This window comes from Fusarium proliferatum, assembly GCF_900067095.1.
Source record: "Fusarium proliferatum ET1 genome assembly, contig: FPRO_scaffold004, whole genome shotgun sequence".
NCBI lineage: Eukaryota > Fungi > Ascomycota > Sordariomycetes > Hypocreales > Nectriaceae > Fusarium > Fusarium proliferatum.
In genome coordinates, this window is record NW_022194793.1 from 2,038,865 (window position 1) to 2,056,369 (window position 17,505).

The 17,505-nt window shown below is 49.3% G+C and overlaps 5 protein-coding genes across 5 annotated transcripts; 1 reads left to right on the forward strand and 4 right to left on the reverse strand.

The window, feature by feature from the left end:
- Window positions 1-1,026: 1,026 nt before the first annotated feature.
- On the reverse strand, window positions 1,027-3,354 carry FPRO_04835 (uncharacterized protein; the record flags this gene model as incomplete). Its single annotated transcript, XM_031230389.1, has 1 exon — window positions 1,027-3,354. The coding sequence occupies one exon, from the start codon at window positions 3,352-3,354 to the stop codon at window positions 1,027-1,029; it is 2,328 nt and encodes a 775-aa protein (XP_031080530.1).
- A 2,570-nt stretch (window positions 3,355-5,924) lies between these two features.
- On the reverse strand, window positions 5,925-7,710 carry FPRO_04836 (uncharacterized protein; the record flags this gene model as incomplete). Its single annotated transcript, XM_031230390.1, has 3 exons — window positions 5,925-6,017; window positions 6,069-7,258; window positions 7,308-7,710. The coding sequence occupies 3 exons, from the start codon at window positions 7,708-7,710 to the stop codon at window positions 5,925-5,927; spliced, it is 1,686 nt and encodes a 561-aa protein (XP_031080531.1).
- Window positions 7,711-9,182: 1,472 nt separating this feature from the next.
- FPRO_04837 (putative ATP-dependent RNA helicase DED1) lies at window positions 9,183-11,322 on the reverse strand (the record flags this gene model as incomplete). Its single annotated transcript, XM_031230391.1, has 3 exons — window positions 9,183-9,691; window positions 9,745-11,060; window positions 11,120-11,322. The coding sequence occupies 3 exons, from the start codon at window positions 11,320-11,322 to the stop codon at window positions 9,183-9,185; spliced, it is 2,028 nt and encodes a 675-aa protein (XP_031080532.1).
- A 3,121-nt stretch (window positions 11,323-14,443) lies between these two features.
- On the reverse strand, window positions 14,444-15,254 carry FPRO_04838 (putative multicatalytic endopeptidase complex chain PRE1; the record flags this gene model as incomplete). Its single annotated transcript, XM_031230392.1, has 4 exons — window positions 14,444-14,645; window positions 14,725-14,974; window positions 15,038-15,195; window positions 15,253-15,254. Coding segments are annotated over 4 exons (612 nt in total).
- A 377-nt stretch (window positions 15,255-15,631) lies between these two features.
- On the forward strand, window positions 15,632-17,380 carry FPRO_04839 (uncharacterized protein; the record flags this gene model as incomplete). Its single annotated transcript, XM_031230393.1, has 1 exon — window positions 15,632-17,380. One exon carries the CDS (start codon window positions 15,632-15,634, stop codon window positions 17,378-17,380), a length of 1,749 nt encoding a protein of 582 aa, XP_031080534.1.
- Window positions 17,381-17,505: the final 125 nt, after the last annotated feature.

Consider the following 17,505-nt stretch of genomic DNA (forward strand, 5'->3'; position numbering starts at 1 on the left):
CGTACGTAGTAGTAGTACGTACGTACGTACGTAGCGACGAGACGACGACGACGAGACGACAGACGAGAGCGAGAGAGAGAGACGGGGGGGGGGTTTCCAGAAACACAGATCATAGGTACTCCAGTGCCTTTTCCTTCATAATGAAAGTGAGGACCAATCACAGTCCACAGACAGTCCTTGATGCAGATATCTGCATTAAAGTTTGGAGGGTCTTGGAGACGAGTTGCATATATCGGTCTTAGACTCCTAGTATTTTATCCCTTTTCTAACGTTAGTATCCTTATCTTTGAAAATCACACTACGAAGTATCGTTCTCATCATCTGGGCGCCATCCGTCTCATGCCTTATCCTTTGAGTTGTGGGGGAAGCCAACAAACAGCAAAGCGACCGATCTGCTCGAATTTCTGATTCCTTCGTCCTCGTACGTCCAATCAATAGATCCCAATGGATGAGGGCGGTCAGAATGGTGTTTTGTATGACATGCAGGACAGGCACAACTTTGCAATGTTGCCTAAGAGACAATATCTGGCACAGTAGCAATATTAATAAACGAGAACCCTCATCCAAAGAGGATGCTAAAATAAACTTAGTAAAGGGTCCCCTAAGCTTAGGCTAAGTTACCTAAGTCTTTTCATCTCCCAGGGTAAATCTCCTAAGTTTTCTTGCCCCTCGGGTAGGTAGGTAGTTAGCTTAAGCTTACTGGTTGTCCTGTGCCTCGTTCTCTCGTAATAGACTTTCCAGATATTAATCGTTATATTCTACACCATGGTATTCCGTATACATATGAGATGGTATCTAAATAAGACATCCGACGAACACCGTACCAACCGTTTGGCCATCCATGCAATACTCATCCATCTGTTGTACACTTCCGGATCTATCCAGACACTCATTACATATATGGTTATATAAACGTATCATCCTTTATGGCCGAATAGGAAACCCACACGATGATACATAGACATTAAGCCTACCATGACAATGGGACTTATAACATGCAGGTTCATGCATACATGAAGACGATTATCAATAGATATCGAGCTCCCTCAACTGCACGTCTAGCCTCCTCTCGTTGTTCATCGCCCCCTTAACAACAGCTGTATCCTCGTCCACACCAAGCAACCCACCAGCACCAAGCTCAAGTACACCAAGACGAACCAGAACGTCCTCAGCGTTCCAGTTGCGCCGGCCACAAATAAGAACGCTGGCAGAATCGTAGGACTCGTCGACCTTCCAATCGCGGCCGGAAATGAAAGCGCCGATAAGCTCATGCTCGCCTGGCGGGAGTTCGGAAGGGGACTCGGGGGACGATTGCGCTGCAAGGAGGAGTAAAGCTGCGATGGGAGAATGAAAAGCGTCGAGGAGGTCGGGCGACGTAAGTGTGATTGCTGCTGCGCTTGAGGACATAGAAGCGGAGGATGTAGCAGAAGAAGGCACTGTGAGACGGATTTCGAAGCAATACGTAGTGAGGCGGAGAAAGGTAATAGGTGTTGAGCGAGCGGCAATTTCATTCCCATCTGTTTCCCAGCAGAGAATCTTATCATCCTTGAAGCCGATAGAGATGGTCATATTGGGAACTGCCGAAACGTTGTCGACAACAGGAGCTTCCTCGCCAACTTGGTAAAAGCTCAGATTTGGCCCATGTCCAGTATACTCAGGGCGGAGCTTCCAACCAAGCCAACTCCATGAAGGGAATGGGCCCTGAAGCTGCAAAGGGTGTGTCGATAGATCGGTATTGCCTGGGGGGTCGTACAGCCAGCCGAGACCGACAGCTAGTCGATCAGTTCGTGTGAGACTAGGCATGTTTTTAAAGTCCTTTTCATGGAAGAGGGGGAGCCCAAGAACGGTTTCCAGAGCATTGTCCATCTGGGCATACTTGTCCAATATACCTCTGAAAGCGTCCAGACGGTCTTCTGGGAATGAGAATTCACGACTGACGTAGCCACTGACGATGTTCCTGAAATCGCCTGTACAGCCGCCAGCACCGTTATCGGGGAATACGCGACCGAGGTTGAGGGCAGGTTTTGTCTGCAAAGGGAAAGAGATGGATTCGTGACAGTGGAAGGTTTGGCACTGAAAGTAGATTTGCGATGGAGTAAAGACCAGACGACGACGTGATAGAAGCCCTTCCTGATATGTCCAGCCACGGGATGCCCACTTAGAGTTGGCCACTTCAACATCAGGTCTCGTCAGTGATGTGGTGAAACAGCCAGCCTCGGTCTGCAGTGATAGCTGCTCTTCACGCACCATACTGATGCCGGGAATACCGTCTTGCACGCCTTGGCCAGCTGCGACAATGATGGTTAATGCAGAGCGAGCATAAATGTCTCCCATTTTTTCCAATTGTCGTCGGCGCTCGTGCGCGTTATATTGAGGAAAGCAAAAACGGTCAACCCAGAGATATCGGAAACCAAGAGACTTGGTTACAGCTATGGCATCGGTAAGCAGCGGAGGTAGCACCTCAGGCAAGCCATTATGATCCCATTCCTCGTCGGTCGGACTGCCTCGCACGTAGCTCAGTGTGACATACTCGAGTACCTCCACGTTGAGGTCGTCCACAAACACCACCTGGTTGTCCTGACAGTCCACAAGCTTGAGACCTCGGATCGGTGGCCCAGATGCAGCGCATTTCGTATGAGAATGGTTGGACCGGCAAAAATCCATCCAGGTCCGAGGCAACGCAATGTCAAGCTTGGGCGGTATCACACGGCCCCGGATCACAGGTGTAGCCTCGCTGTACCCAGCCATATCGTCCTCCCCATCCACAATGCGCACGATATAACCCCACGGCAGCACCTTGCTCTTTGTGGTGACCTCAAATATAACCGCGCCTCCAAGTTCATGTTTCTCTCCGACTCCGAGGCGCTCAAATGCCTGGCGAATGCGCAGATAGGGCGTAAACTTGCGTGTTATGTCCGGCTCGGCGCCTACTAAGGCTTGAAAGAAAATGCAATATGGGCAAGCTGATAGCTCAGCAAGGGTGTGAGCCAGGGGGATCCAAGGCCGCGGCTGTCCTGGGCGCCAATTGAGCAGTGATGGAAAATCGATTGTCGCGCAAATGGCACAGGGCTGGTTCTCTTCATCGGCTATAAGTCTACTAAGGCCATTTCTTGCAGGTTTTCTATGCTCTGGCGCTGCGCCGCGGCGACGTCGTGATGTAAGTTGGTGAACGTCGGGGGAGCTCTCTCGTGTAGAAGCGGAATCTTCGGTCTGGTGGTGTCCATTGGCGCTCTCTGGGCGACCGCGCCCAAGTCGTGTAAAGGCAAAGAGCCTCGATATCTTCTTCATCCCAACACGAGCAGCTGTATTTTGACCCGCGGAGGGTTTGGCTGCCGCCGCGCCATTCTGGCTCATTGGGCTATCCGATCGTTTTCGAGCTTCCTCTGCGTGGGTTGACGCGACAGCGATGGTGGTTTACGACATGCGAAGGGGCAGTGATGGCAATGATAGTCGTAAAATAAATATACGGAATTTCAGCGAGCGTTTGGTGGTTTAGCTTAGTAGTTGATTTGATTTCGGTACTTTAGTGCAATGCACACGCGGGGCTAAAAGTGACGGCGTCGCCGAAAGGGGTCGAGCAGCGGGGGCTTAAGAAAGGAGAGGGTAGGAAAATAGCTGCCCATTAGGTATATCAATCTTGCTTCCCCTTTTTTTCAGCTCCAACTCATGTTAGTCGAATCGATTGTCAAACGGAAGTCATTTGGGGGGACTGAGGGCGCTGTGGTTGTAGTAGAACAGAGAAACGAGAAGGGCTAAAGTATGGAATAGGCATTTCCCCTAATGGGGAGAATGTCGTATGTTTTTGCTCTTGCTAAGGCCGAAGGCCCCGACGTAGGAGTAATCAAGAAACTAGCCAACTATAATAATAAATAAGCACCGTAGTTAGGTTAGTACTTTGTTGATGATAAAAGTTTACTAGTAACTGGATTCTTCCACTTTCAATGTGTGGAGTTGCGTATACAGGGTCAAGTTTCTGTCATTACTTTACCATATTCGTATCACATCACCGAATGCTATATGCTCCCATTGTTTCTTCCAAGCATAAACTTCAGTTTGAGGAAGCTCTTCTTAGCTTGTCAATCATAACCCAAAAGCGGATGCAAGCTTGCAATGCCGACATATCGTACATCTAGGGCTTGGGGTATCAGGAAACATAATAGCAGATCACCTTTTTAGAGACAAGTTTTTTTTGTTTTTTTGTTTTTTTGCGACAGTGGTCGCGTTGTTGATCTTTGGTAAACCTTCCTTTGCAACCCATTGGATACGGCATGTTTTATCTATCATCTTAGTTGGTTGGAGGAGCACCTTGGCTTCGCTAGGCTTGGTTCAGCAAGAGCAAAGCTTGAATGGACCCTTGAAATTAGTTACGGCTGAAGCCCATTTAAGCTAGGTAGTAGCTAAGCCTCAGGGAGCAAGAAAGCTTGAGACTTGAGAAGATAATGTTGAAATAAACTTGATAAAAAGCCTCCTAAGCTTAGGATAGAGGCCCTAAGTTTTCTTGCTTCCCATAGCCAAGTCTAGGCTCTGGTGAAAGATGGGTCCATTGATCACGCCGCAAATCTTCTTGGGTTGTCTCTGATGGACAGATCACAACAAGGTCAATAGTGAATCTCCTCAGCAAGGCTGTATTGCCTGCATTTCTGAGAATACTTCTGTCTACATAATTCAATCACTACACTGAAAGGCAAAATATGCAGCTGCAGTTGCCTTGTTGTGCTGAGTTTCTTTCTCGCTTCTTAGAAGACCCTGGAAGAACTGACAATTTAGCCAATACCGGGAATAAACATTGGAGCAGCTGCATTTCGTCCGGGCTTCTGGATTGGGAATGACGATGCAGGGGCCAGGGGTCTCACAAGTCGGGACAGGGGTTTTTGCATTTTAACGCATGAGCTTTTTCCTTTTTCCAGTTGACTTGGCATGCGAGCTCTTCCGATCGTTTATATAAAATATAAGAAATTACATAACTTGTTGGTTATATTTACAATGCAGCATGAAATTACACTCTTTTGATGCCTGTAGAAGCTTAAGCTATTCCTCCTTTTGAACTACTAAGGTATAGAGTATTCAGTTCAATAAAACACTAACTTGTATCTAGTCTTCTCCGTACATCTCGGCCAATTCCACGTGGGACTTACACTTCCGAGACATCCCATCCACCTTATTACTAGCGTTTCCAACACTGGTGTATAGGCTCCCCTCAGGGAGCAGGAAAATAAGATACAAAAAGAGTATGTCAAAATACACTAAGTAAAGAGTACCCTAAACTTAGGCTAAATTTATATTAAGTTACTTGAGTCTTTGTATTACAAGGTCTTGAGTTTTCTTTCCTCCCCTGGACTCCTTATTGAGTAACAATTCTTAATGTAAATCCCGGGCATTGTCCTCGATCCGACACTCTATTATCCATATTATTGTGATCTACAGGAGTCTAAGCGGCACAGCTGTCATTTCAGCACCATATCCGTGTGACTCGACGTCATAACAATAAAGACCTCCGATCAGCAATTTTGGTATAGGGTAGCGTTATGCGCACAGATTCTCAAACTACAACTGGTCGCGTGACTATGTTTATAGAATCAGTTCAAGATTATAGGGCATTTTGGTAATGTAGAAGTGTGTTTATTTGTGTTTCGTGTCGGTTATGAAACGGGATTGCCATGGTCGCATCGATCACGGCAATACAAACACAAGGAAATAGCCCGATTCAACTGTGCCGATACCCAATGTCTGATATTGGACGAGAATAAGGGAATGCCATACTTTTGTATATCGTACTCTCTCGGTTTCGAGAGAACCATGAAAAGATCATAAATGCTAGATAGAATAATCTATGGACTGAGAGGCCAAGTTCGATCAATCTGTATATCTTGCTGTCTCCATCTCCGATGACATCACCACCCTATTCCACACGTAGCTCTACGAAATCAAGCATAAGCAAGGGTATTGTCATGTCGAATTTTTCCGGGAATCCCAACATTGACTTCTCCTCCAGCCACGGAAGGTCCTCTCACGACAATCTACGAATTTGTTAGCATGGCAAGGGATCTAGGTGCTGGTGAGTAACTTACATGGCCTTCGATTTTCTCATCAGTAGTCTTGTGAGCGCCGGCGTCCTTGAGATATAGCTCGACGCTGGTCAATGGAGGACCGAAGTGTGTCTTGGCATCAACCGGGAGTCGATAGTCGTAGAGAGCGGTCTGGCAAATAGCTCCAGCCACCTTGGCTGCGGTTAATGCGTACACAACCCTCGCCCCAGTAAAGATACGTAGATCCGACAAAACGTTGGCCGGGAGGAGAGGGGTATCAGAACCTGCACGCTCTGCAACCAACACCAGACGAAGCTTGCCAGGCGTTGTGCCAAGGGCCGGGGCTGCGCCGGAAGAGAATCCAGAAAGCAAATTGGAGGTGGCATGAACTCCCTCCAGGGCCAGAGAACGAGTTGCCATGACATGAGAGGCGTTGGCCAAAGAAGATGTCAGCCTAGACGTGGACTCCTCATGAGTCTTGAGAAGTGTCTCAGGACTAGCAACCAAAACAGTGGGAGCAACCCCCTGAGTTGCTAGAACCAGGTCTGGTGACTTGCCGGCGACCGAGTTCAGCGCAATGGAAGCATTCGAATACAGAGCACCAAGTGTAAGAACGAGTGTATAGACGTTGGCAAGAGAATCGGCGGGTAAGAAAAGATCCGATGGGTTGATGCGCTCCTTGGTTGGGATAGCCGCGAGTTGAGCAGAAATAGCAGAGACAAGGTTGGCTTGACTGAAGCGTACCATTTCCTCAACCTCGCCAGGCTCAGTCTGCCAAAAGGTGACGACATCGGATGGAGTCTTCGAGGGGTCAATAGCCGGGAGCTCAGTGCCGGCATGGGCTGGGGAGTCGCGAAGAATATCCTGCCAAGTAGCGACGTTGATGTTGCCGCCAGTACCTTCAGGAATCTCATTCCAGTCCATGTGGCTACTTCCTTCGTCTGTGACCCAAATGAGCTGTCGAAGAGATGGGTAGGCCTGGATTACAGCATCGAAAGGGAATGCGCCAGGAGCGGTAATCAAGGTATCAGCGGCAGAGCGGCGTAACATAGAAACAAGCTCATCATTGGACACATTAAAAGGGATCAAGACCGTTGTGAGGTTTTGATAGAAGCTGCAGGCGAAAAGCGTTACCAAGAGTTCGACTGAGTTCGGCAGGTAAACGGCAACCCTAATACCACCAGTCTCGGCAATATGCTGACCAACAAGATTAATCTCACGAGTGATATCATCTTTGGTCTATTAGCATTGTCCATTTTCGCTGACAGGTCCCAACCATACCGAGCTTGTGATCCACAACGTTCTGGGAACCGAGGACAGTCAGAATCCTTCCTTTGGCCCCGTTCTCGCCGCCCTCAGCCGCCCTCTTCCAGATATCTCTCAAGTCGCCATCACGACCGCGAGACCACTTAGAAGCTCCAGTATCCTTCACATTAAGACCAGTGTTGAGCGGCATACCATGAGGAGCAGCCTGGGATCGGTAAATAGGACTCTCTCCTTCATTTCGGACTGAAGACGGGACGGCTTGGCGAGCTAGGAGCATGGGATGCACATCGGGATCGCGGGTCGAGATAACTCGATATGAGACCACAGCCAGCAGGAGGGTCACTAGACCAGTCGAATAGACGTTCCACTGGCCGAACAGGTTGGTGACGCCTGCGTCGAGGCTGTCAAAGACGCCCATGATCGGTTGTGCGTCTCGCTTATCGTGTGTTGCAATGCGACAGATATTCCAGGACTTTGTTATAGTTGAAGCTGGGGCAAGTCAGCCATGCAGATTAAAAAGTCCTTCGCCCAGTGTGGATTTGGGTGTAATATTATAATGAAGGTCTCAGGTTTTGGGCGGGGAAGAGAATGAGGCGGCATTGATGGAATGGATGTGGGGAAAGCTCGGGGCTGAGCTTAGAGCTTCACGTCACTCACTCTTTTGGCTGGCTACCTCTGGCTGGCAAGTATCAAGACCTCGGGGAGCAAGAAAATACCAGACCTTCATATAGGGTGCTAAAATAAACTTAATAAAAGATATCCTAAACTTAGATCCTAAAACACCTAAGGATCCTAAAGATGTACTAAATCTATCCTAAAGAATTTCTAGCTTTAAAGCCCGTAGGGTACCTGTGCATAGAAGGCTCACTATTCCTGTTATTTTGCCTACGCTCCATGCGACATGATTGAGCAAGGTTACGATCACAGCAACGCGCTTATCAGAAGCATGCGCACTCATCCGCTACATTAATACACAGTGACAATCATAAGGCATCAATATAAAACAAGGCGTTTTTTTAATCAGGACTCCTCAGTCCAGTCTGGTTATCTGTTCTACTACGGGAACTGAGCCTATGCATTCATGGCCCCGTCTTCAGAAGCCTCGTGACCCATTTATATCCCATGGAGTCAAAGCCTTCGTCGTGTCCTCCTGACTTGCAAAGAGCAAGAGCTTTTGTTTTCCTTTCCATGCCGTGCCGCCCAAACCAAAATCCATAACCTGTGGGCGTCGCGCGGCAACGCTCGTGCTCTCCGATCTGTTTAGATATTAAACAGACATAACCGTCCTGTTGACCATTAACCTTTGTTCCCTCCAGCTGTGTTGATTGCTCTCCCTCCGGTCCCCATTCCTAACAGGGACCAGCGAGCAATTCATGACCAGAGAACCGAGAAATCCACTTTTGTCTATGTGTGTGCACGGCGAAAACATGACCCTCTATCGTGAATGCGTGAAAAATGCCCTTGGGGTATAGGGGATAACCCCAGGTAGACGGCGGAAACATAAAATTCGTAATGCTGTGTCAGATCTGTTGGCTCATAAGCCTAGATCCGTCTGCATCACAGCGTGCTGCCAACGTCTGAAAGCTCCCCACATCTCGGTCTAAGGGTATCAAGCGACGAGTACGCCGAAATCAAAGAAACGCAATCTATCAGATGCTTCGTGAAATCCCTGGACCGAACCCAGTACTGCCTGTTGCCAGTAGCGATGGCATTCGTCTGCCACAGGTCATGGTGTCGCCGTGTCGTCCAAATGCAAGTCGTGCATGCAACCAGATAACATCGAGAAAAAAACATAAAATAAAATCGCAAACGGGTGATGCTGCAGAATGCGTCTGCTAGCATCGTTCCACACCTTTGTCAGGTGCGCATTTCTCGATGGTGTCGAGATGTTTACCACCAAGAAGACTGAGCGCCGGGGCCACTGGGGTTTCCATAACCACCACCTCCATAGCCACCGCCGCCGCTGTAGCCACCACCTCCGTAGCCGCCGGAGCCACCGAAACCGCCTCCACCATAGCCTGAGCCCTGGGAAGGAGCATTGAAGCCGCCGCCGTTGTTGCCGCCAAAGCCGCCGCCGCCACCACCACCGCCGCCGCCGCCGAACTTACGGAAGTCACGTGTTGCACCACCGCGGCCACCACCACCACGAGAACGACCACCACGGCCACCGAAAGAAGACTCCCGAGCAATGGTCTCGAGGAAAGCAGGAACCTCTTGGTTTGCTTCCTTCAGGAGATCCATAAGCTCCCGGACAATTCCACGGTTGCCTCGGTTGAAGAAAGCGGTCGCAATACCCGTGTTTCCGGCACGACCGGTTCGACCAATTCGGTGAACATAATCATCAACATCAGTGGGAAGATCGTAGTTAATAACATGCAGCACGTTAGGAATATCCAAACCTGAGGACGTAGTTAGTTCTTATTCTGTTTTTGTATCATGATGATAAACTCACCTCGAGCAGCGACAGCGGTAGCGACCAAAATCGGGCATCGACCGTTACGGAAAAACTCAAGAGCGCGCTCACGCTCACGCTGAGTACGATCACCGTGAATGGAAGTAGCTGGGAAGTTCTGGTTGATAAGGAAATCCGAAAGCGAATCGGCCATACGCTTGGTCTCAACAAAAATTAGGGTCAGACCATTGGCGTTGGAGTGGAGAATATCCAGCAGAACGGAGCGCTTGTCGACATCCTCGACATACTCAACCTTCTGGGTGATGTTCTCGGAAGTAGAACCAACACGGCCGACAGAAAGGAAAATATAGTCCTTGAGGAAATCGCGGGCAAGCATCTGAATATCGCGAGGGAAGGTAGCCGAGAACATGAGAGTCTGGCGGTCCTGAACTTGGGGCATGTCTTCACCCTCCACAATGCGGCGAATCTGGGGCTCGAAACCCATGTCAAGCATACGATCGGCCTCATCAAGGACCAGATACTTGATGTTCTGCAGGGAGATACGACCTCGCTCTATGAGATCGACCAATCGACCAGGGGTAGCAACAAGCAAATCGCAGCCACGCTCAATCTGTCGGAGCTGAGAACCAATATCGGCACCACCGTAGACAACGCAAGGGCGGACCCAAGATCGGTAGGCGAACTTTCGGGACTCTTCATAAATCTGGGAGACAAGTTCGCGGGTAGGGGCAAGAATCAAAGAGGTAGGGTAAGCCTTGCGCTGGCGACCGAACTGGCCAGCGGCATTAGCGGGCACGGGAGAAGGGCCGTTGATGAAGGCCTGAGAGAGGATGGGGAACAAGAAACCACCCGTCTTTCCGGAACCAGTCTGAGCACAGGCCATCAGATCACGACCACCCATAACGATGGGGATCGAGTACTTCTGGACAGGAGTGGGGACCTTGTAGTGAGCAAGCTCGATGTTTCGGCAAAGATGCTCATCTAGAGGAGGAGTGGTGAACTGGTGGACAGGCTCAGGAACCTCATGACCAGAAGCCTCAACGGGAATGTCATCGTACTTCTCGAAATTGATACCGGTGTGCTGCTTGGAAGGGTCATCGGGGGTACCAAAAAGCTCGCGCTCGACACGGGGGTTAGCCGGGCCAGGAACGTGCTTTCCATCGCGCCACTGGCCATCACCAGAGCCGCGGGCAGTGTAACCACCACCGCCTCCAGAATGACCATCCGAGTTGCCGCCACCGCCGCTGTAACCACCTCGACCGCCCCAGCCGCCCCGGCGGTTGTTGTTGTTGTTGTTGTTCTGATAGGTGGGAACGTCGTTGCCCCAGTTGGATTGACGGGCACCATAGTTTTGGCTGCATGTTGTTAGTGACTGTTCAATTAAGTTCATATATAGATTAAAAGAAGCACTTACTTAGCCCATGCACTGTTGCCAAGACCGTTGGGACCAGGTCCAGCAGCAGGAGGAGGACCACCGTTCATAGCAGGAGGGCCACCCTGGGGAGGGCCGCCCTGGCGGCGCATGTGAGGGGGGATGTATGATCGCTGACCCTGAGCAGGGCCCTGCTGGGCGCCATCGTTGAGGGAGAGACCTCCCATGTTGATTTGATCAGCCATGATGACAGTCGTGATTCGGATCAGAATAGACGAAGAAAGATAGTTGGGCCGTAAAGACGCGTAAGAATCCGAAGCTGGCGAACAGCACTCTCAAAAGCGAAAGAGAGTGATGGTGTTGTGAAATTCCCGTCGAAAGAAAAGACAGGAAAGACGAGAGAAAGAAACGGAAGACCAACGCTTCCAATAATTTCCCGAAATAGATTACTCTTGAGCACAAACAAATGTCAGTGCTATGCAATTATCCCTCGAAGAACACGCAGAATCTTCAAAGGAGAGACGAAGGAAAGACAGAGTCTTGAAAAATAACACGGATAGAGGGGGGATGGAGGAGGTTTGTGGGATGAAGGGTTTGTTGTGGGAGGAAGAGAAGAAAAGGGACAGAATTGAGAAGAGAGAGAGAGGCGAAAGAAGAGTGGGAAAAAAAAATTGGTTGATGTGATCAAATAGGCTTAGTGCGGGCATCTGTCGAGTTCAAGATTTTTGGAGGGGGTTGCTCTGCGGTGAAGGCGAGTGGGAGGATTTTAGAGTGAGAGTGGGTCAGGGAGGGCCGTGAGTGGGCGAGGCGAGCCTCGAGGTCTCCGAGAAGTATCTTTTGGCCACCGCTCACGGCTGATGCAGCCAGTGAAGTTCGGAGTTTGGTGGAGAGACCTCGAAATTGCTTGTCAAGAGGCTTGAAGTGGCTGGGCAGGAAAACAGTGAAGTGACTAACCTGATACTTATGACGAAGAGCGCACTAGCCCAGCCGTAGACTCTTCTAAGTGGGCAAAAGAATTGTCCTGAATCGCTGTTGATGGTGTAGACGTCAGAATCTTAAGGACCCTGTACTTGCTGTGAAGCTTACCTACAAAGCAGTTAAATGGCGGGCACTACTTGACACTAATCTGTATTTTTCCAAAGCTTAGAAATTGCATAAAAACAAGGGAGGCAAATGCAGAAGGGCAAAGAATTCAGGTGGAAGCACTCGTTGAGTAGCTCGAGGCAAGGGGCAACACTTAGAAACCGTGGAACCACCTCTGGTACTTGACCAGTACCTCGATACTATGGAGGTAAGCCAGATTCTGGGGCGGGCTAACAGCCCAGATGGGCTGGGGCAAAGTGGATTAATAGGGGACTCCTGGCAACAACAGGTGATGACGATTTGTCGCATAGTGATGCATAGTTGTATTTTGATGCCATGTACTCCATACCTAAGGTAGTGGAGGTAAGTTTGCTTTGATTGTCAGGTATTAGATAGCAACAGGACCGTGAGGTCAACAGAGGCCATGGTAAACGCAGATACATTACCGGCTATGGAGAGAAAGTGATACATGAACAATTGACCGGCCACTACTATGCAAGTAGTAGGCAAATTGACTAAAGGCACTGGTGAGAATGTCGAAAGCCCTGCGTGCTACCGGATTTGGTGTCAGAACTAGGATCTAACTACGATACTTGTGACTCGGCATGTCTCGGCAAATGCCTTCAGGGAACAATCAAACATTTACGGACACAGCAAATGCGTCAGTTTTTTTTCGTTTGAACAAGCTTGCAAAGACCGCTAGAAAGATTGTGTAACACAGGAAACATAGAGGGATATGCAAGGACCCTGAGCTTGTCCCGTCGGCCCTGGTTTGGCTGCGTTGTAACAGCTGACAGATCCTGTAAAATTAAGTAAGTTGGATCGCGGCAGCCTGAAAATCTCCGATAAGCGGGACACGAGCGATCTGACAACTAGGAACAATATGATTCAGTACCAGACATGCAGCTCACCAAACGTTGACGCCTGTTGAGTATGATTTTACGATCTTATGCATATCGATATCCAGCTTGTATAGAGCGTAAGCAAAAGCGGAAGAATAACTAGCGAAAATGAGAAAATTGATGGTAAACTATAAGATAAAAGACATGAAACGAGTTCAAAGGACTTGAGATATTTCGTTTTAAAAAACCTATTACCTTCCCTAAAAACTGCCTACCTGGGTACATGCTTATAAGTGAGATACCTCATGACGAATCCAGATACGTAACTGACTTTGCAGCGACTAAAGTCAGTACGGAGTACATTATATCAATTCGGACGAGACCAGTATGTACATACCTGTCCGGACTTGGCATGATGCCCGAGAATCTCAAAATCTGGAAAGAATCTGCTGCTCATTGCAACCCTCCCATGATGGCTGATTGAATGATGACTATTCAGATGACTATATAGCCCTTTCCACGTGGTCAGTAATACTGCCCTCCATGCCGATTTTTCACCGGCCTCGCAAGATGCCTGGAGCCAGGATCTGGGCTGACTGAAATCGTAAGCCAGCTGGCAGGACATGGTTGCCTCTAAGAATTGGATGTTTCTCGACCAACCTTCTAGAGGTTCCACGGTCGTGTTATCCGATGCTTTATGAGACGTAATCTGGATATTGGGCATAAGATACCGGGTGAACTGGACTAGACTAGCTCGTGCTGATTCTATCATGTTGTTTATCCTTTCAATAATCAAGAGCAAGTAGAGCTATGCCCAAAGCACTATCAGGTGAATGACACTGCTGTATGACTTCTACGGAATATGGCTAGATACGGTTTTCACTCTGAGATATCAGTGTCAGACGCGGTCACATTTGCTTCATTGTATCTCCCTAGTCCGACGTCGAAATAAGATGCTATGAAGCAGTGATACAGCATACGAGTGTAGGAAGTCAGCCACGATGCGAAAGCCTCGATCATGAAAACACAAGATACTTGTTTTCAAAGCACATGCAGAGTTTACGACAAAATACGAGGATGCAAGTCACCAACCTATGACTAATCACGATATCATAAAACCCCGACATTTGTAGCTACGGAAGGATCAAAGGCAATCTTATTACACTTCGGCTGACCTTCGAGTGTTGGAGGTAGGTACTGCTAGGAGTAGAGATGCCTGAACCACCAGAGTTGCTGGAGACACGATAATATGTAGCATTCATGCCGAGGTTGGTCTGAGATAGACTGAACCTTGCTGTAACGAAAGGGCCCTCGATTCACGCTGACCCGGCTTCTGAAAAAATCGTCTGGACGAAGCTGGGAAACCTTCATGATGCCAGTATTAGCCTCTAATACCCATCTAGTAGTACAAAGTCATGTTTCCTCCAGTCTGTCTCTGGTTTCAAGCACATTTGACAACCTTGTCATCATCAAACTCTATGTCGACAATCCCATCGGCCTTGACCGCCTTCACCACCATGCCCTTGAAGTCGATTGGTAACCGGCGCTTCAGCTCGTCGGTACACATTGTCAGGATCTTGATGCCCTGGTGGAGTGTGATATCGGGGTGATGGTGCTTATCGAGGATAGACAGGCAGTAGTATCTGTGGTGTAACAAATCAGCACCAGTCCAGGTCCATTCACATAATCTTTCCTGAGAACATAGTCCCCACAACAACGTACTGTGCGTATCCATGCGCAGCGTAAGGAACATCTGCTAACGACGCTAGATAGTCGAGCCAGTAGAGCGAAGGCTTGCCAGTGATGGGGTCAACACCACCCATGAGGAGGTTGACATTGTAGGGCTTTCGAGATCGCAGACTAGTGGCTAGCTCTCCACGAACAAAGTGAGCCAGGCCAGACGGAGAAAGATCGGACTCGTTTCGCATCGAGTAGAGCTGGGCATTTCGTTGAATGTATTCGGCAAATTGCACTGCAGAGTGAGGGTTAGTTGTCGTCATCGCGGAGCCTGTCGACATGAACCCAATTCAAGTACCTGTGTCGCCGGCCTCTCCAGAGAATGCGAGAAGTGTATGCTTGTTAAGAGCTCTGGTCTTGTCATCGGATGCCTTGAGGATGGTGGCGCCCCGCATCGCAGCCTTGGATGCTGCAATGATAGTGAAGTCCTTTCCAGTGATTCCCAAAAGGACCTCCCTGTTTATCAATGTTAGGAAAGTCTGGAGCAGTAGATGCAGCTTGTGGGGGGCCTACATGTTGACGATGATTTGAAATGTAGTGGAGGAAAAGTTGATATGTTGTTGTGGAGGAGTTGTTCCAAGTAGTTGTTCAGCCTCCTTCAAGGTCCAGCAGTAGCAACCAAGCAAGCAAGCTCTCCTTAGGCTGTAGCGCTGCGCGTCAACACTTGCCGGGAAGCTTCCCATACCAGATTTGTTTGTGCCTCTCTCTACCGCCTGGAGCGGAAAAACTAGACCCACATCCCGAGATATGACTGGCCAGCTGAATGTTCAAGTGTTAGTTAGATTTTCCGCGATCCACCGTCGCTCATCTTTTTTTTTCTGAGTCTAGAAATTTATCTTCGAGGCGGGTTCAAAAGTCGTGAACAGACAGCCAAGTTCACGACGTTGTCACAATGTCGTCCTTTTTTACGATTCCAGGTGCACAGAAGAAGCGCAAGCGTACTGAGACTTCAGAGCAGCCAAAGAAAAGAGTTGCGCCCTCAAAATCTACTGGCAAGACAAATTCGAAGAATGCCGGCCCCACCAAAAAGCGAGTCGAACGGGACGACGAGTCTATCTCTGGGAGCGATTCTGACGATGACGAGAGCCACGATAGTGCCTCGGTCGCGAGCGACGTGGAAATGGAAGACAACGAGTCTGATGATGAGGAGGGTGAGACTGCCGCTGAGCGAAGAATGCGTCTAGCAGAGCGCTACCTCGAGAACATCAAGGAGCACGTGGACGAAGCTGGTTTTGACGCTGCCGATATTGACCGAGATTTAATTGCCGAGCGACTGCAGGAGGATGTAGCAGAGGGCAAGGGTCGAGTATATCGCCAATTGGCCTCGGAGTTAGGATTTGACGACGCTTCGCGCACCTTCTTCCGAAGCAACACCAACACTGTCACTGCCATCGCTACATGCTCCCCCTACATTTACACCACGACGAAGGATCTATATCTACAGAAATGGAAGACTCAAGATCCCCCACAACACCAGTACCCACAGACAACCAAGCGAAAGCCAAAAAAGCCCCCAGCACCTCCGAGGAAGCGGCCTGTGCTGGAGGCGTGGTTAAAGGGAAATACGACAAAGTCAAAAGACAAGAACTATCAGCGCCATACAGACCGTATTCTTGCTGTTGCAGCCTCTCCTGATGGTAAATATGTAGCTACTGGCGGCGCAGACCGGAAGCTTATCATCTACGACGCCGATGCCCTCAAGCCTATCAAGGTTTTCACACATCATAGAGACGCTGTTACTGGACTCGTCTTCCGAAGAGGAACGAACCAGCTTTACTCATGCTCCAAGGACCGCACGGTTAAGGTCTGGAGCTTAGATGAAATGGCCTACGTTGAAACGCTGTTTGGTCACCAGGACGAAATTCTCGATGTCGATGCCCTTGCGCAAGAGCGATGTGTTAGTGTTGGCGCACGAGACCGTACTGCGCGTCTCTGGAAAGTCGCTGAGGAGACGCAACTTGTCTTCCGCGGTGGCGCTGTAGATAAGAAGTCACGTCCCACGGGTGTTCACCCTCGATCTCTCCTTCACGAAGGCAGCATGGATCGAGTAGCCATGATCGACGAAGATCTCTTTGTCACGGGTAGCGACAACGGTGCCCTTGCTCTATGGAGTGTGCAGAAGAAAAAGCCTGTGTACATAGAGCCCATTGCACATGGTATCGACCGGCCCCTGGAGCCCGAAGAGGCATCGGCCGAGGTGAACCCAGACCCCAAGATCGTGCCACCTCCCACACCCCGCTGGATCACCGCTATCCGAACTATTCCCTACTCTGACGTTATTCTCACTGGCAGTTGGGATGGCCATATTCGAATCTGGCAACTTAGTGATGATAAGCGCAAGATTGAGTTCCGTGGGGTCCTCGCTAAGCCTGAAGACGGAGAGAAGGTATCGCATGAGGAGAATGTTCATGGCCCTCTTCATGGCGTTGTAAACGATATCGACATATTTGAGCGTGGTGATAGAGGCAAAGATGGTCTTTGCGTGGTTGTGGCTATCGGAAACGAACATCGACTTGGTAGATGGAACCCTCCCGCGAAGGCTGGACGTAATGGAGGTTTCGTTTTCGAGATTCCAAGGATACAGCGGCCAGCGGTAAACGGCACGAACGAGAGCTCGAATGGAGACGACCAAGATGAATAAAAAAGCATAATAGATACTTGACAATCAACCACTCAATAGACGTGGCGGAGACTGCAACTCACACCACATGTTACATATCATTAGCATATTGGGATGAATAGGTCTGGGGACCGATGATGCTTCAG